A 19,946-nucleotide genomic window follows, 5' to 3' on the forward strand; every position below is an offset into this window, starting at 1 on the left:
CGTGGGTTTTTTAAACCCGACCAAACCTAGTGCATATTGTCATTTTATTTTATAAACGAACAACAAACTTGTTATTCCTTATTTACTTCATAATTTTTATCAATTGGTGAATGTATCAGTAGTCGATGAGAGTGTTGCTTGCTTGCTATTATAGTTTTTAATAGCGTTATATATGTGGTGGATGGATAACTTAGTGCAAGGTCACTTAATTATACAACTTATTATTTGTATTTCATTCTCTCTACTAATAATTTTTATACCAAATCATGAACTCGTTGTTCATTACATAGATTTTGGATCATTATATCATTAATCATTACGATACTTATTGATTATGAGAAGAACAAGTATATTGGAGATGAAACCCGCGGGTAACCCATGGGTACCCGTTAACCCGATGGGTACGGGTTTGGGCAAAATCTCAAACCCGTCATGGGTACGGGTTTTTTAATGGGCATAGATATTTTTCACGGGTACGGGTTTGGGACGGCAAAACCCAGCGGGTTTGTACCCGTTGCCATCTCTATACCCAACGCTTAAAACGCTCATGAGTGGTCCTTCCACTCAACCAATTAACGAAAAGAAGATATCGAGGGTCAAATTTATCAGGACCATCGATCCACTGGAAAAAGAAACACCTCTGATGTCCCTAAAATAATTGAAAGATGCACTATTACATATCTACAAAATAATGAATGCGAACAAAATTAAGTGACAAGTCATAAGCTACGTACGTCCAAAGTGCCACAAAGGTAGTAGCAGCGAGCAGCCGTGTCTGGATGTTGTGATTGATGTACCCAAGCCAGTCTGCCACAGTCACAGTTAGGCACGGGGAGTTCAGGAGGAACAGGAGCATCCTTACTAGATACGTCCGGATATAACTCCCGAGGACGACCTCTCTTCTGCCACAACGCCTCTCGGTACATGTCTTTCATCTAATAAACGATTATAATTATCACTTGTACCTATTATGCTTTATAATAAGTTTACACAAACTAATAATCGAAATGATAATATAATAGGTGTATACAAATTATTAAACTAAAAACCTAATATACAAAACGAATCAGTTCGAAATCATACCTTGGTCTACGAAGTGAACCAACTCAAATCTTTGAATCCAGGAAATTTTGACGAAGTTTAGAAATGGGATGAAATGAGCTGCTCTCGGCGAGCCGCGCGGGCGTTTTTATAGGAATTCGTAGCTCAGCCCTGGACGCAGCTAGCTGTTGCGGCCACGTCACAGCTCGGCGCCATAGGCTGTGGCGCCGAGCTGTGTTAGCTCGGCGCCACAGCCTATGGCGCCGAGCTAAGGGTCCAAAACTGCATTTAAAATTTTTTTAGGTCTAAACGTAAATTTACTTCTGTTTAAGGGCTAAAATACAAAAAATTCGGTCTCTCTGCTCTGCTGACGACCATATCGGTAAACCCTGCCGCATGCCTGAATGGGGCCTGTGGTTCATGAAATCCTGAGCATGCACTCTCCGGGGATCGGGGTGAGCAAATATGGTCTCCGCCAGCCTACCCTTTGTTCCGTGGAGAAATCACCAGTGCCAAATATCAAGTAAAGCGGCGGTGTTCTTCACCGCATGAGCAGTTGAGCACCAGCACGGTTGTTGCAGAGTATCTAGAAAATTCTAGCCTACGGTGACCAAGACTTCATAATTTAGGATCAACGATGTCAGGTTTCGATCGAGGTCATGATTGGAAAGCTAGTCCGCGACAAAGACATACTCCTATACTGATTCCCTTGTGGCTGTGCAAGACAACCAATAAATGTGAACTTGTGGACGGGCATGCACGTTTGCACGCGCGCGCACAACATAACACAACTCACGACATCGGGGACCCTTTGGGCTGTGGTGGATCGTTCTCACACCACGCCTTGCGTGCCCATTAATTTTCCAAACAAGTGCTGGCTGGCTACCAGTTGTCCATTTCGGAGCCGGAATGCAGATGGGCGGGAAAAATAAAAGACGACGACGAGAAGCCAAAACAAAGAGGCCTGGTCGGTTTCCTGCATTTCGGATTTCATTTGGCCGGCCAAGACTTTTGGCTTATCCGCACAAGGGGTAGCTATCACCCCTCGCATTTCGTCATCCATCAACCACTTCCTTGTATCGGTCAAACGTAAGCACTTTTGGTTCGTTGGAGAACAAGAGGGGTTTGTTAGGGTTTTGTTGTCTATACGAGCGGCAACCCAAAAAAAAATGTAGTCGGGACTGCAGTGAATACGGACAGTTTCGTCCATACGCGTACAAGTGGCCAAAATTCGTTTCTGCTTTCCCGCCTTCCTCCAAGTCAATGACCCGCTGAATCATCTGACTCTCCTTTATGCCCCTGCCCCGTGCTCACGATGAACCTCAGGTCAGTCAGGTGCCCGTTCACTATCTCCCTCTGTCATTACACGATTCCGTTCCAGCCATGAATTTCAGGTACCGTTTTTCCCGGCAACGTCACACACACGCACCAGGCTCCTATATGAAGACTGTAAAAGCGCAGTAGGCTACGCAAAAGAACAGGCATAAAACGGTGACGGACAGAGTTTCTTTTGAGTTCAACGTATGGTGCCCACTGCCCAGCTCCCCCACCATCTGAAGGCTGAAGCGAAAGGCGGGCTCTCATGGTGTCTGCTCGCCGGTGGATGGAGCCAACAGGCTAGTGGCCTAGAGGCACACTGCATAATTGCGGCGTCCCAGTCCCAGGCAACAAAAGAACCAGAATTATGCTAGGGGCTGCACTAAACAAGACCTAAAGCGACCACATACAGGCGATATGGGCGAACACATGTCCCGGCGGGGAGGATTAGCCGGGCAAAGACAAGGAGCGTGTCCCCTGTCGCGGATCCGTGGATGTGCTTTCTAACCAAACTCCTTAGATTCCGGCCCAGGTGAGAGGCATGAGTGCTGTAGGTTGGTGGCGGTTTGCTCACTTTCATCAGAGAGCCGGCTTCTTTTGGCGGTGCCAAAGGCGTGGCCTTCGCTTAATGCTTGTCATCATGCGCTACTTTAGTGGATAAAGGCCTGCTTACGGTGGCTCATGAGAGGTTGAAACGGGGGCAGCACAAAGTAGCTTGGTGACATCATCGGACTTATTGCACTTGAGGGTCTTCTGACATCATAGTTTCTCTGGAGTTTTGCTATAGGCGATGGGTTTAGGCCTCTCTTTGCAGAGGTGCCAGCGACTAATAATGCAAGGTGCAGAAAGGACTTGTGTGGGAACAAAGCGTGACCCTGATCACAAGAGGGGAATACAAAGATGTTACAATTACAACAGTTAGCACTGGAGAAAGGTGAAGAGAACACCGATGCCCATGCAAGAGCGACTAAGCGGCCAATAGAGGGGAGGAACAGATACATTAAAAATTTGGAGAAAAGGGGAAGGACTAAGAAAGCAGTACTCTCAAAAGACTAGACCCGACCTCAAAAGGGTTGTGCTTGTGGATCAATAATCTATTGCCAACGAAGTGGCACAACCGAGCAATATACTTGCTAACTCTTCAGGCCGTAATACCAGCAAGTTGTGGTGTTCAATACAGAAAAAAAAAATAGCAGAGAGCAAGACGCACCTGACAACGGATGATCCAACTGAAGTATCTGATCTATGATCATAAATTAGTTAGGTAGATTGTCCTTTTGGCCCAACATCATTCCAGTTTCTCATTAATTATACATATCGTCTCCATTCCCAGTAAGGATTTAGTCTGCTGAAAAAACTGACAGAGCCTCAGAAATTGAAATTCGGGGTTGACATAATCAAAGATTCAAACACATCGATTGAAATACAAGACCCACCACAGTACTTACAGTAGGATTTCAAACAAGATGTAAAATGGAAGGCCTTTCTTAGCAGAGAACAGAGTACCAATCATAACTTACATGAGATCAAACAAGTATCATTGATGACATGGAAGGCTGAGACAATGAAAGTATAATGAACAATAACACCATTTGTCTCATTATCAGCTAGATAGTCACTACTCCGTTCCAAATTGTGGCTTTTCTAAATACGTAGATCCAAACATTGTGTATATCTAAATGCATAGCAAAACCATGTATCTAAAAGTGCCAGAATGTCTTACAATTTAGATTGGAGGGAGTACAGTCTCTAGTCCTGGAGGACTTTATTTTCAATGCTAGAAAGTGTTAATTAATCCTATTGTACATCAAATGTCTGTCTAATTGTCTATTACAATCTACATACACAAACATAACATTATAAGTACATTCAGAATGATCAGAACTACTTAAGTTAAACATTGCAGCGCTTCAATTGGTACAGTCACATTTACATGAATATCTGTTTGCATGTCGGACTTGTGCAAGCGGATGAAAACAGCAACAGATGCTTTTGGCATTTCTGGACACGTCTAGCATACAAATGGAATGATTGCGTAACGAGAACGAGGGTAATCTTCAAATTTCCGAAGATACCATTTATGTGTTTGTACCGCTGCAAAGGACAAGTTTGTTATCTGCAAAAAAAAGGAGTGTCAGTTCAGCAAGGTCTGATGAAAGAGAATGAAACGATCCATAATGACAACATGCTTGAGTTCTGAACGCCAAATGTGAAAAATGTCATGATGAAGCATACCACAAAAAGGTATAGGAACCACACCGAAATGTCTGATCCACCGCTAGCTATCAACATGCCAAAAATATATTACCTATATACCAAAATGACAGCAAATGTTAATAACGTACTGAATTCGGACCCAAACGTTCAGTGCCCTATATGAATTAGACAAAGGACAGCAAAATGTTTGCCATCTACATCATTTAGGTATTTGCTAATGGTCAAACAAATCGTGTTCGTAAGGTAACACTAAATTTTTATCATTCTTAAACCGTATACAGAATATGTATATTCTCTTCCTGAGATATATAATGCAGAGGAAACTAGGTTGGCAAAATGGATAATCAGACGCATAAGGAGGTCAAATCTATTGTAATTCTGGGAGCTTTGACAATTTAGGAACTCCATAACCAGTCTTTGCTGGGGCGTCTCAAAGTTTAGCTTGAGCAATAATGCTTGCTAAAGAGGAGCTGCTGGACTGGAATTCGGCCAGAGCTAAAGGAATTTCCCACCTCCTTGCCCTTGCACTGGATGCGGAACAGTACCAGGCTTAGGCTAGGTCAGGTTGTTTTGTCTTTTGCCATCGATGGTCTGTGTAACCTTGTGTAGTGAACTGAACTTGTTTTGAGGTGTGTGTGTAAAGCTTCTCATCCCTCCTTTTCTTCTTAATACAAAGAAACACAGTTCTCATGCGTTTTCAAGAAAAAAAAGTTGGCAAAATGGAGACAATAGCATATTTGATGAGAAGTCTCATTACATCACATAGAGCTTCAATGTAAACATTAAAATAAATCTAGCATAAGGGAAGCATGAAACTTCCCTGATTGTTAGTACCCTCATCCACCAATAGTAAACCAACCCCAATATCCCATGCTCCCAGACCCTAAAATTACAGGAAATGGAAACTTTATTTTGTTGGTAGCCTATATATTCACTTGACATTATTATTTATAGAACTTTAGTGGGATATTTTTAGTGGGATCTTTCAAATTCATCAGTATCTGCAACATCCTGGATATTAATTAAGACTGGAACTCTGGAAGAGAGTAGAGACTCACTAGTTCAGCAAGGTAATGAGGGCACGACACACGACTAAACCAGTCGCCGCAAGGAATTACATATTCATCAGAATCTTTGTGTTCACGCAATGATCCCTGCCAAAACAGAAAACAAAAACAATGAAATCCAAAAGCATAAAATAACTCTGCAAATGTGTCTCCTAGAAGTTTGCCGAAAAGAATGCCATATCAAACAACCATCATCTTTGCACTAACCGAAAAAAAAATTTTGTTGTCTGCAATTTCAAACATGGACAGATTCTATACATACCAATTGCTGTTGTATGTTGTTCGCATTTGCAACAAATAAATAACTAGTAGAATGACAGAAGCGAATACATACAAGAATTGCATGGCAGTGGATCTGATGGAGTGAGCCCCAGATGAAAATAATAGCACCAATCCACTGGCACCACCCCAGCTTTAGAAGAGGCTTCAAAAGATGTGATGGGACAATTGCTAGATCTGGCATTTTTGCCCGACCCTTCACAATGAACTCAGCTATTTGATACCGAAGATACTGTATTGTTTCAGGAAGACAAGAACTAGCAAGCGATAAAGGTGCAGCCACATAGTAGCTGGCAGGGAAAAAATAACAATATGTCATCCCAAAAGGCTAATACAATGAAAGAAAGAGCCAGTGAAATGATACTTGTCCAAATAAATACTTATATAAATATGTGATGGTTTGTGTAACCCTCTAGGTAATATCACCATTACAACAAAAGGTCAATAACTTCAAGTATTGCTTAAAAGAATGCCAGCCATAAATCTTGACCCTTAGGAGCTGAAATTAGCAGCAATAGATTACATTATTTTCTGTGCCAGATAATCATGACAGGTCAAGACTAATTCATCTGCGAAAGCATTTTCTTGCTGATCAATCCAATGTATTTTCATGATATGTGGATATACACAAGCTATCCCAATGCAGAAAAGAACTTCCATATAGGATCTTTTAGCACAGGTATGTGAATTATGACAAAGCATGAAGGGAAGAAAACGAGGGAATATATATACAAGTTGACATGCCTTACATTACTTGATATAACTCAAGAAAATGGAGGAAGTCAAATGAAAAGGCACTGTGGAACTTACAAAATACCCGTTAGATATCCTATGATGTGCATTCGAGCTGAAGGGCTGTAGTGGAAGACATGTTCAGTCTCATATAGGCGTCTCAGGACCTGAATTTCCATCAATATCAGTACAAATACAGTACGCCAGACATGATACTTGTGTTTCATGGGGCGTGACAACCAGAAATTTGTCAAAGAGAATGAATTTGAACCACCAACAAGATGGCTAGCAATTGTGGAGTAATAACTTGATGGTTCTGGAATCAAAGGTGTCATTTTCATGTATGCATAGAACCATATTGCAAGTAGCAAGCTAGTCGTCACAACCACACCGACCACATAAAAATGGAAGAAGAATTTTTGTGGAACGGTGAACCTCTGCACATTCAGAGAAGAATTAAGTGAGTTTCTGAGAGAAAATTCTGATGCTTAAAATAAACTGCTCAACAGAAAATTGATACATAACCAGTTAACTGCCGCTGTTGATAGTAGATAGTATCAGTCTTTGTTTTCATGGGACCCATTTGGCATGCGGTTTGAGTATTGTCAAATTATAGTAACTAAACCTCGAAACTGATATAGCTAGTTAACAGGCTAATAACCATGTTTTAGGAAACCTAGGTCTCAAGAAACTTTCAAAACTAAATTACATTAGGTCAAAATTTTACTTACATTTTTGTATCCTTAGATCAATCATGTGGCCCATTAGGGATAGGCTGAGTGATGTAGCCCTAGGCTGTTAGCCTATATATTGTACCATATTTCCTAATTAATGAATTATCCAACTATTCTCATCAAGCATGGTATCAGATAGCCACCTAAGAGCAACTACAAGAAACCACGTAAATCAACCCGAAAAAATGTTCTAGGGAGAAAATCAAACTGTTTTCGCTGCAACAGATCCTGTATCTTCCCCCAAAAAAATTTCGCATATTTGCGGGAGGCAGATCTCCCTGAATCATCCCTAGCGTATGATGTCCATGTTTGCCGCGCAGGAGGTGGAGACGGAGGCGGCATACACGAACTCGGTGGCGTCGGAGGCAGCGAGTTCGGCGATGAGCAACAGGGGGCAGGGCCACAGCAGGGTGCAGACGAGAGCGGTGACAAGGACAGGCGTGCGAGAGTGGGATTCTCTTGCTTCTCTGCCTTCTAGTTTCCCGAGGTCAAGTTGCATGTGTACTCACGGGTCACGGTAAAGGAGCTATGTGCCAATTAATTTAAGTTGCATGTGTACTCTACTACCGGTACAAGATGAATCAATTGTTGATTTGTGATAAGTTTAAACTATTGGGGAATTGATGATTAGGAACTGCTGCGTGGAGACAAGGATTTGGAGAAAATTTTGTTTAGGGCTAGTTTGGGAACCCCATTTTCCCAATTGATTTCTATTTTTCCAAGGGAAATTAGTTTATTTTCCCTTGGGAAATGAAAATCCCTTGGGAAAATGGAGTTCCCAAACTAGTTCTTAGTGAAGGCCCCAATACATAGTTTTTGGGAACAAAATTTTAGTAGCCTTTTGGAGTTGCTCTAACCCCTCACTCCCTTGGCCACCGGCGCTAGCCCTCCCATGGCCGGCATTCCCCGCCCCCTCATCTTCTCTCCCTAACTATCGCCGCCAACCCTCCCATGGAGGGGTGATGTCTCCTCCCCTGGGGAGACCTCACCCCCCCCCCCCAATCTCATCTCATCATGGACGTTCGTGGGCTGACGTCGTTGACATCATCTGTGTTCGCTGGCGTCGCAAATCCGCCATCGCCCGATACCTCACAGTCGTCATCCCACCGCCAGTCGGGGCAGGAACATCGCACCTGGGCACAGGCGTGTCGAGTGCCTGGTCCCCTGGATTTGGCCTAGACATGAACCCGTCATCACTGTTGTCGGCACCATCTCGATCCCTCCCCACCTCTCCAATGCCATCCCTACTCCCCTCCCCTCCGGGTTTGGCACTATAGGCCTCCCCCATGAGGTGGTTGCAGCCCACTCCATACTTGTCGCGGCCCTCACAGTCACTGTTGCCCGGGAGCGGGAGCGGGAGCGGACAACTGCTCTCGTCTAGGAGCAAGAGCGTGCCGCCGTCGACGCACTCGCTCACCACCTCGAAGGTCGTACTACCACAGATCCTCCCTCGGGATACCAGTAGATGGAGACCCCTTCGATGTATGAGACTGCTGCCATCGTCAACCTCTATGCTCAGGCGACCAGTGTTTAGAACATCCGGTCCCTGGGTCTCGTCCTCCACGACCTAGTCTCTATGCTTACGCCCGCTGGTGCGTCCTTCTCACCCTATAGTGTTATGCTCTTGATGACCATGCCCTCACCGACAACGTGTGCCCAATTGTCCCATCCTGACGCCAGATGGACAATGTCGTCCTCTCTTGGATCCTCAACACAGTCATCGTCAAACTATAGGATGTCGTCTGCGAGAGTGGTGACACTGCTCCAGGCCTGCGTTGCTATTGAGGAGCAGTTCCACGGTAATCATGAGGCTCGCGCCCTCCGCCTTGACGTCGTCTTTTGAACCTTCGTCTAGGGTGACATCTCTGTCAGTGAATATTGTCGCTAGATGAAGGCATGAAAAACTATCTTTGTGACCTCGGTGAACCTGTTTCCGACCACAAGCTCGTCCTCAACCTTTTACGGGGCCTCAATGAGTGTTATGATCACATGTGGACCTAGATCACGCGATCTGTCTCGTTCCCCTCCTTCCACAAGATCTGCAATGATCTCATCCTCAAGGAGGTCACCAAGGGGGGCTTAGGTTAGCTCCGACACCACCACGACCATCTATACCTCCAACTCTAGGAGGCACCTACATGCACGACTACTTCCACTCTAGCTTTTGGGGGGATTCGTCCTCACGCTCGCCTACTCCACTGATGTTGGGAGAACCACGCCTTCCTACCAGCTCTGGCTCCAAAGGCGGCAGTGGTCGTCGCCGACGGAGGGCTAGTCGCGGTGGTGATGGCAGGAAGGGTGACACTCCTTGGCTATCACTCTCCAACTGTGAGTGCAATCAAGCCCTAATGAGGGTTTTGGTGTGGATGACCACGAATTAGAGAACTAATGAGATTTATCAAGAATACAAGCAGGGAATCGCAAAGGGCGGATGTTACAAGTTGGAGGTCCCCCCAATCACTAATGATGGTTTTACTGATTCAACAAGTCTAAAATTATTTTGTGTTATGTTTTGTAGTTTAGTAAAAGTCGTACTATAAAGGGGGACTCAAGGACAGTTAGTCAACTGTTGAACCAGATGCTCAAAATTCACTATTGACATTCTTACACCCAGCCAAATCATCCACCAAAATTTCATCTACTATCTCCTGGTTTGGCTAGGGCGACAGTGCCACCCTTAATATACCCGTTGGAATTCGGAGTATAAATATCCATTTGTTCGACCACAACAACCACTGCTTATTTTTTCTAGCATTTGACTGTTGCAGAATAGAAAACTGCTCAGCTCTCTCTCCTCCATTGTTTCATCTCAAGCTCCTAAGCAAATCTTTGATTCCCAACTTGAGAGAAAAAGCAGCAACCTTCGATTGGAGAGTGGATCTACATATTTCCCATCTTAAAGAGCATTTGGTTCACGTTTGGCCGGCGGTTTTAGGGTTTGTTACTCTTGGAGCTTGCTCCTAGCCGGCTAAGTGTTGCCCATGCGCTAGTATTGTGGCAACCTTGGGAGGTTTGTAACACTCGAATCGTAGCTAAGAAATCACCCATCTCTTCAAGAGTTTGGTCGCTTGATTTGAGAACGAGGAAAAGGGCAAGCCTTGGTGGTAAGCCTAAGCCTTTTGTGGCTTCCTCAACAACATGGACTTAGCCACTTAAGCAAGCCTTTGTGCCAAGCCAAACCACAGGATAAATCGGTGGCTTGCATGCTTCATTTACATTCTTGCATATTCATATTGTTAATTTAGGGTTTGTGGTCGATCTACTTGCTCACTAGTGATATACGGATATACCTGATTTCGCTCTCGATATGTTATCTATATACCTGCAGAAAGGCTAGAAATTTACCTGGTTCAATTTTTTTGTTACCTTTTGAATTCAGTTTGATTTTCCCCATGCAGGTCGGTAGTGCATCCCTCTGTTCTGATAGAATTTTGAGTTGAACTTTTACAGGCCTATTAACCTCCCCTCTAGGCCTCCATCCTAGTCCAGGAGATCCTACACCAACCTATGGATCGACCGCATCTGCATGTGGGCCGGGCCTACCACGGGTGGTCCATCGTTGCGCCTGCCACAACTGGCTCTCTTCTTGATGCCCACCTTTGGTGGCTCTGCCCACAATTGGCTCTCTTCATGATGTATGTCGTCAACCAACATATTCATCAAAGGCCTGCCCTCCACGGTGTTTTTGAAATTTCGATCCGATATCAATATTTGTCGTTGCTAGAGTTTTGGCTGCAGGGTGTGTTAGACTGTATTGTGTCTATAGGCCTTAGAGCCCAACCCATGTGGCCTATTAGAGGGATAGGCTGGTGCATGTAGCCCTAGGCTATTAGCCTATATATTGTACCCCATTTCATAATTAATGGATTACCCAATTATTCTCTCCTCTAGCAATTTCCAAACCAACATTTCAGCAAAGTAACATATCAGCTCAACATTCTATCAGATTTTCTCTAGAATCCTGCAAGAAAGAAGTTACCAGTGACCAGGAACATATGTACAGGTTTATGGCACCACCTCTAACCAACAGTGTGTGAGATTAAGTGATTACTGACTACTCCAAAACTTCCTCCCCTCTTCAAGCAACATGGCAACCATTCGACAGCTATGTAAAGTTCATAAAAACCTTATTTGTAGATACAGCAAAATATCCTTTGGTCTCTCCGTTATATGTCACTTTTGCTTTGCCCTAATTTCAATGTCCCCAAGTTTGATCAAGTTTATAGAAAAATACATGAACATATATAACATCAGATTAAATTCATTAAATTTATTATGAAATATATCTTGGTAAAGCATTCATTTTAATATCCTAGATGTAGGATAAAGCTAGAGTAAACTATAATTTGGAACCGAGGGAGTAGGATTTCAATCTAATCCGCAATTTAGCTTGGACAAGAGAATAGCACAGTTGACATAAGCACCGTTTAGGCCTTCTAATTTACTAGAGCAATTCATAACCAACAGAAAATCAGTATGAACATACGGCGCCAAGCAAAGACTCTACACGCCTTATGTTGCCAAATTAATTCATAACCAACAGAAAATCAGTATGAACATATGGGGGCAAGCAACAACTTGTTGCAAGCCAGCACCAATCTTACTGCCTTGGACGAGGACGAGGACGAAGGCCTGACTGTCTTCCCGCGGGATGAAAAGGCGCAGAGCAGGCCATGGATGAAACGGCCGCCGGCGGCCCTGGGGATCGGCAGCGCGGCAGCGGCGATGGGGAGGGTGGCCGCGACCCAGGCGAGGCACAGAAGGTACTGGAGGCCGGGCCCGCTTCCCGTATCCATTTGAATGTTGCCACGCAGAGCAATGGCAAGGATTAGTGCGCGCGAGGTGGCGACGCGGCGCGGCGGAGGCAGGGAACCGGCACGGCCGTCGGGCGTTCTGGTTGGTGGTTGGAGTGAAAGGAGGCAAGCCGATGTGGAGGAAGAGATGTCAACGGGTATCCGATACCCGCTAACACATGGGGAATTCCCCTAATAGGGTACGGGTATGGGACAAAAATTGTCCTCATGGGTATAGATATGGGACAAAATCTTCACCCATTGGATAAACGGGTATGAGTTTGGGAAGCAATAATCTGAACCCGATTACCCATGGGTATTTCATACGTGTACATCTGTCCTGTTTGTATGAACGAGTTGAGGCCGAGTCGGCCATCAAACCCGGCAGACTCCATTTCTTATATTGGTCCCAAAGTACTTATTTCTTTTCTGATGGATGGAAGAATGGATCATGGTTCATGGATGAGTGCTTGCCGATGTGGTGATGTATGAAATCTAGATAGTTTGTGCCAGATGTTAGTACCTAGTTATCCTTTAATTGGGGATGAGGACCCATTGGGGACTCGAAACCCGAATGGGGATGGGTATGGGATGAGTTTTGTACCCATGATGGGTATGGGTATGGGGATGGATCAAACATGATGGGGATGGGTCTGGGATGCTATAACCCGATGGAGAATTACCCATTGACATCTCTATGGAGGAGGAAACCACGCGATGTGGGGCATGTTTTCTTTATAGCGACTTAAATTTAGTTTCTACTCTGTTTGAAAATATTTAGAATGCATTAAATAACTCGTAAAAACTAAAATATCTCTTAACAATTCTTTTGGCAATCAGTGCAACTGAATAAATAAGAGGTAAAAAAGAAAAATTAATTTAATATGATTTAGTTTCTTTTAGTCACTATTTAAGATATTAGAGACTAAGTCAGTTTAGTCTCAATTTTAATCTTATCGTTTAACTATTTAGCGAATAAATAAGACTAAAATAGAGTAACTAATATTTAGTCCTCAAACTAAATGCTCCTTGATACGGCTTAAATAACTTATAGCCACTCGATCCATTCTAATATTCTCGCTCTCAAACAAAATATTAAAAAAATAACTTAGTCTCATAAGAAGTTTGTCATATATTTTAGTCTCACCAAAATTATATGCACCAACATAATCTAGATTCAAATTTTTTAAGCTCTTCAAGATATGCTCTATAGAATTCTGTTTCGTACATCCTGTAAAGCTCGTGAAGTTAAATAAGAATTATCACGCAACTCGTCATATTAATTAATTTTACGTTTACTTCATCATAGCAATTCAAACAAAATACCTCAAAATAATATGCTAAAAATTAAAATACTACACTACAACATTACAGTATGTAGATCACTAAAAACAAATTAAGCTCTAATAGTTAAGACTTAAATCATGTCTTTTAGAAAAAATAAATTATATTATTAGAAAAAAAGGTAAATACTATATAGACTACAAAGATATGCCACTAATTTTGGGTGGAGTATATTTGAGCCAGTTCGTGATGTGTCCCATACTTTTTAATAAAAATATAAAATAAAACATCTTTCAAGGTTCGAGCTACTCTTTATAAGTTAAACTCTATTATTCAAAATAGAGCAATGGTTTAGGGCGCGTTTGGTTGGCGAGTCAACTGGAATGGAGCGGCTACATTCCAGTTTCTAAGAATTGAGTCATTTCATTCTGTGTTTGGCAAGCAGAATGGAATCGGTCCATTTTTTGTTTTGTTGTAGAGTAGAATAGAGCGGAGCCGACCCGTTCATTGTTTCGTTGGAGAGTCATATGAGTGTGGAGTGGAGGAGATGGAGGAAAGCGCTCGCATCCGGTCGTTTTGGTGGAGCGAGAGCATCCCTAATATTTGTCATATATAGACTCTAGGAGTCGCTCCACTCTCTTCCGTTGTAAACCAAACATCAAAAAATAAGAATGAAGCCATTTCATTTCCCTCCGCTCCTCAACCAAAAACACCCTTCCTCCTCAACTTTCAATGAGCACATGGTTTCCGTTCCTTGATGCGGTCCTTCGCTCCCTCCTAGATTGAGCTACCTCTCACAAGACCCTCCTAGGCGACGCATAGCCCGCCACGGTCATCGTGCCTAGAGATAGCAAAGGGGAATTCCTCGTCGAAAATGGCCCCTCATCATTGTCCCTGCAAGGAAAAAATCTCCATTCTCGTCCCTCTGAACGCTTATAGGGAAGATTTTTCTCCCATCGTCGTCTTCATGGGGAAATTTATCCCCACTGAGAATCTGCCCCGTTAGAAAACACAATAATGAGGGGCAGATTCAAAATAACTTTATCAAATCAATACAAAATGAACAAATGAGATTTAGAATTATAAGAGACATTTACTTTGAAGTTTAATTTGATATTTTATAATATTTATGTAGTGAGTTTTTAATATAATTTTAACAAGCTAGTAGGCTAATTAGATGAAGATAAGTTTGTGGGGCGGGTATATGGGAAACCGGTATCCTCGTGAACCCACGGGGAACTAGATTTTCGCTGTTTTGATCCCCATAGAAACTATATTACCCAATCCTTGTCCCCTAAGAAATTTCCCACGAACACAACGATCAGGTCCCCATTGTTATCCCTAGTCGTGCCTCCACCTTGGCCGAAACAAAACAACAAGTTTAATGATATAGCCAGCTAAAAATCTACTCATAAATTAATGCTTTAATGAAATAAGTTGTACATTTAGTAACCGGTGCACCTCTTACTCTCACAAATTGTCTCAAAGTCCGTGAACAGCTCGCTTTGTGACAGTTTCTAACCAAGGTCCGACAAGTAAATTTGTATGCGCCTTCTGGACTCCAGACGGTGTGCGCAAGATTTACACTTGTTTGGACAGAACGTCCCTATATCCAGTCTTCGACGGCTTATGCTACCAGCACCTTTATTGTTCAATGCTCGAAGTAGGGTTACAAGCGGGCGAGAGAGGGATGAGAGGCTCCCAAGTCTGTTGGCGGAGGAGGTGAAACTAAGGGCTACAGAGCTATAGTCCTAATTGAAAGGGAAATAGGGTTAACATTTTCCCAGTATTAATTTTGGTGGTTGAATGTCCAACACAACTATTGGACTAACTAGTTTGCTATAGATTATATACTCTACAGGTGCATAAAGGTTCAACACAAACCAATAAAAGATTGAAAATAGGGCTCAAATACAAAGGAGCAAGAAACCGAGTGTGCCCTGGTCTGGCGCACCGGACAGTGTCTGGTGCACCACGACCGACTCGCCACTCTCGGGTTTCTTCAGGCGCGCTCCGTTATAATTCACCGGACTGTCCGGTGTGACAGCGGATCAATGGCTACTTAGCGCAACGGTCGCCTGCAAAAGCTAAAGATCAGAGCTACAGTGAAGAACAGTGCGCGCAGAGTCAGAGTCGCCCATCAGAGGCGCACGGGACACTGAACAGTGCATGTCCGGTGCGGCACCGGACTGTCCGGAGCCACTAGAAGACAAAGCCTCCAACGGTCAGAAGCTCACGAACCCTAACGGTTGGGTGACGTGGCTTACGCACCGGACAGTGTCCGGTGCGCCCATCGACAGCAATCAACCCCAACGGTTGTTTGGTGGTTGTGGGCTATAAATACCCCCAACCACCTCCACTCCAAGCATCCATATTTCCAGCACTTCACATTTAATACAAGAGCTAGGGCATTCACTCCAAGACACATATTCAATAGAATCAAAGCCTCTCCAAGTCCCAAATACATTCCACTCACATAGTGACTTGAGAGAGAGTTTGTTCGTGTTCTTTGCGCTCTTGTTTCTTGGATCGCTTTCTTTCTTTCTCATTCTTGTTCTCAAGTGACTTGTAATCAAAGCAAAAAACACCAAGTGTGTGGTGGTCCTTGCGGGGTCTAAGTGATCCGTTTGATTAAGGAGAAAGCTCATTCGGTTTAGGTGACCGTTTGAGAGAGGGAAAGGGTTGAAAGAGACCCAGTTTTTGTGACCACCTCAACGGGAACTAGGTTCTTTGGAACCGAACCTCGGTAAAACAAATCATTGTGTTCATCCGCTTTATTTGTTGGTTAATTTGTTTTTCCCTCTCTCCCGGACTTGATATTTGTTCTAACGCTAACCCCGGCTTGTATTGTGTGCTTAAGTTTGTAAATTTCAGATTCCGCCTATTCACCCCCCTCTAGGTGACTTTCACTAACTAAGTCTTAGCTTGGCGATGGGAGCTCCATCCTCTGGGTCATCATCGATGTGTCCACCTTCCTTTCGTCGTTTGTGTGTCCGTCATATATTTTGCGTGTACACCCATCCGGGGGCGATTTCCTCATTTCGTAGCCTAGATCTCGGTATGACTTGTCTCATTGTGCCCTGCAGTCGGTATGCGCACTCGACCTAGTCCCGCTAAGCCATGAGTGTGACACTTGTCGAGGGCGCGGGCCATAAATATGCCACAGTCCTAGGGGTCCGTGGTTATTGAGTATGTTAGGGTACGGTAGGACATGAGTCGGAGACGGATCAGCGCCTCTATCGTGGCTCGATGCTAGACGTAGTTAATGCGATCCGACACTTATAGCGGACCAGTCTCTAGGTGAGCAAGGGATCTACTCAATTGGTTTCCCTTTGGTTCGTCTGCCTCTCTATCTAGCTTTGTCACGTTTGGCCCCGGGCTCAGCGCCGCAGGGCTCGTCCGGAGGCAGGTACTTCGCGGAAGACGCTTTTATTTTTTTTATTCTAGTGAATAAATAATGTATAAAACAATTCATACAAAACATCATTCTTATATATAATATTCTTATATATAATATGTTTGATAACACAAGAAAAAATTAGCATTCATACGTGGTGACGCCAGCCCGCGTTTTTGATAACACAATAAAATTTAGCATTCCTGCATGGTGACGCCAGCCCGCGCTTTAACCTTGTGGACTGTTCGGGTTCGTCAAAAGACCTGGTGTCGCCAGCCTGGCACCCAACAAAATCGATCAGCTGGGCGACGCGCCGCGGTAATCCTGGCTTCGAAATTTTGAATCGCGCCGCCAACGAAAATTTAGTTTACCCGACGCGAGGACCGCGGGAGTCAGTCATTGGTTCCGGCATGTTTGGTTTTCATAGGATTCTTACAATTCAGATAATACTATCTCATAATGAACCAAACAACATCGGATATTATGTCTAGGATAATGTGCTTGTATACAAAATATGTAGAATCCAGCTCCAATTGCATTTTGAGATAGTACCTTGGATTGGTGCAGAGCTCGGGAGCGGGGACGTGACTAATCGCCGCCACGGCCAACGGCGGCCGAACCAGACGGCGGACAGCACGCGCATCGTGCGTTTCGGCTGCAACCACGACGTGCGTTTCGGCTGCACTCTGGGTCACTTGTTACCTGGGCTCGACATTATTTGCAACAGCGAAGATAATCCACGGGCTCGACATTATCCACAAGCAAATATCGGATGAGTGCAGGGAAGAAGCTACGGCATGTCCCCCAGTTTCGTCGTCTTCGTCGGTTTTCTTCCGCCCGGATCCTAATCGCAGAAAATATGATTCCTAAATTGAAGACAGAAGTAGCGCAGTTCTACATGGATAAACTAGAACGGAGATCGAAACGATTGTACTGCGCTAGAATTCAGAAATTTAGACTGCGCGAGAACAGGGATTTCAGAAACCTGACTACAAAAGCCAGAGGTAAAACCATTGTTAAACTAAAACACTCTGATAGATAGAACTTGCTAAGCACATAACACACCGCCTGAGACACTTTGGGCACACACTTAGTTTGTACAGTACCTAACTGACACCAACCACAATCAGAGCTTAGACCTAAAGCAACCCATCTCATGCGGAGGCCTTCCGTGCCTTCTTGGAGGCAGGGGACTTCACGGTCTTCGGCTTGGCCTTGGCCTTGGCGGCGGGGGACTTCTTCGGCTTCGCCACGACCTTCTTCTCGGGCACTTTGCGCTTGGTCCCAGCAGCAGCGGCCTTCTTTGGCTTGGCAGCCGCTGCCTTCTTTGACTTGGCGGCGGCGGCCTTGGCCGGCTTGGGGGCGGTGGTCTTGGCAGCGGCGGCCTTTGCCGGCTTAGCCTTGGTCTTGGGGGATGCCTTCTTGGCGGCGTCCGAGAGCTTGTACGAAGCCTTGACCTTCACGAGCTTGCCCTTGGCTGCGGACCCACGGAGCTGGATGGAAAGCATCTTCTTGAAGTTGGCCGGCAGAGACGCGCCGTGCTTGTCCCCCACATACTTGGCGATCGCTTGCGAGCTGGAGCCGGTCCTCTCCTTGAGCGCCGTGATAGCCTCCTTGATCATCTGAACGACGAAACATGAGATTCCATCAACACCAATTCCGACGGAAACCAATATCAATCAATAAAAACCGAACGCAGGTCGACAAGGCTCACCTCGAAGTAAGGCGGGTGGGAGGCACCAGCGGTGGCCGCCTTCGGCTTGGCGGCGGCAGGCTTCGGCTTCGGAGCCGCGGCGGGCTTGGCGGTGCGGGAGGCGGGCTTGGCGAGGGCAGGCATTGTGACTAGTGGGATCACGAGTGGCAGAGAGGGCTCTAGAAACTGCAGCGGTGTACGCTACCTTGATTTCGGAGAGGGAGATGCGACTGGATAGATTCTACTGGGCCGGGTCACCTTGTTTTATATAGTTCGGGAAGGGAGCGATCCGGCGGGAGGGACGTTCTGCATTCTGATTGGCTGGAGATGCGAAGCCACGGATCACGATCCGCGGGAGGAGCACTTAGCGCATCCTGGCCGTTGGATGGAGTGGGCGGTGCGGGCGCAAGGGCAGTGTGCGCCGCCCGACGCCCAGAGCGGGAAATGCATTTTGTACCTCGAAACAAAACCGCGCTAGCGCCTGTCGATGGAACACGTGCACCGTAGACCCGTGAATGGTAGTCCGGCTCTCGCTGCGTACGTGTGCGCGATGGGGTTGCACGGATTTTCGGTGTTCTGTGAAACAGCTGTACGAACACACGGATGGGCGTGGGTTTGCGCGTGGTTTCAGTCGTTCGCCCTGCGGTTTCCAAGCTGGATACGGGTGTATGTGTATCAAAATGCCATTGGTGTCTCTTTTCGTGAATCGTGATTATCCTCATCTCGAATTGGGGACTGTAGCTCGGCAAAAAAATATAATATATTTATATTATTAAATATTTCTCTATTGTTACTCCATCAAATCTCAGGCTCACCTTTAATCGGGAGTTTTTAATAAAATGTTATAGTATAAGTCGAGTGTTGTATCCCAAGAAGAGATGTCCTAGCGTCCTGCTAGCCGACGTGACGGTGCACTGTGATGTTGACTTGCGTCCGCTGGTTCCCGTAGAGAGCCGAGACAGGGGTTGAGGGGTTGTCCGTACACCCGAGCCCTCGAGGGAGAGGCGACCCATACCGTAGTTGTTGTAACGGCGCCGGGTATGGGCTAAAGGCTGCTTACGGGGTGCGTCAGCGTCCTTGCACGGAATGACGTTGAGATTCTATGTTGCGTTTATTGGGATTATAGCCCCTGCTCGGTCGAGGCGGAAGTCTTCCCGAGGTGCTAGCCGAGATCATTTTGTTCTTTAATTAAATCTAGGTGATCATGGATAGCATCAACATTAATGTCTATATATCTAGTACAAATGGAAGTATGCTCAACGATAGATGTAGAGGGTTTGCAAGATTTTAATTCTACAACCTTAGCGTGTAATATGTCATTTTCACTTCTAAGGTTAGAAATAGTAACATTGCAAACATCAAAATCTTTAGCCTTAGCAATCAATTTTTCAT

The 19,946-nt window shown here is 44.9% G+C and overlaps 2 protein-coding genes across 6 annotated transcripts; both read right to left on the bottom strand.

Annotated features, from left to right (window-relative positions):
* Positions 1–4,011: 4,011 nt before the first annotated feature.
* On the bottom strand, positions 4,012–12,329 carry LOC100194237 (uncharacterized). Of its 5 annotated transcripts, none has more exons than XM_008669063.4 (6): positions 11,995–12,317; positions 6,732–6,820; positions 5,977–6,211; positions 5,634–5,729; positions 4,594–4,666; positions 4,012–4,474 (listed from the first exon to the last, which is right to left on the bottom strand). In XM_008669063.4, the coding sequence occupies exons 1-5, from the start codon at positions 12,181–12,183 to the stop codon at positions 4,637–4,639; spliced, it is 639 nt and encodes a 212-aa protein (XP_008667285.1). In that variant the 5' UTR covers positions 12,184–12,317; the 3' UTR covers positions 4,012–4,474; positions 4,594–4,636. The 5 variants fall into 5 exon arrangements, with proteins under 5 accessions (XP_008667285.1, XP_035820462.1, NP_001132750.1 ...); XM_035964569.1 differs by having other exon boundaries at positions 6,732–7,090; positions 11,995–12,286; NM_001139278.1 differs by having other exon boundaries at positions 4,059–4,474; positions 6,732–7,090; positions 11,992–12,278.
* A 5,580-nt stretch (positions 12,330–17,909) lies between these two features.
* LOC541973 (histone one (H1) 101) lies at positions 17,910–18,776 on the bottom strand. Its single transcript, NM_001111626.2, has 2 exons — positions 18,576–18,776; positions 17,910–18,483 (listed from the first exon to the last, which is right to left on the bottom strand). The coding sequence occupies exons 1-2, from the start codon at positions 18,696–18,698 to the stop codon at positions 18,016–18,018; spliced, it is 591 nt and encodes a 196-aa protein (NP_001105096.1). The 5' UTR covers positions 18,699–18,776; the 3' UTR covers positions 17,910–18,015.
* Positions 18,777–19,946: the final 1,170 nt, after the last annotated feature.

Source organism: Zea mays, chromosome 2 (assembly GCF_902167145.1).
Source record: "Zea mays cultivar B73 chromosome 2, Zm-B73-REFERENCE-NAM-5.0, whole genome shotgun sequence".
Classification (NCBI taxonomy): Eukaryota; Viridiplantae; Streptophyta; class Magnoliopsida; order Poales; family Poaceae; genus Zea; species Zea mays.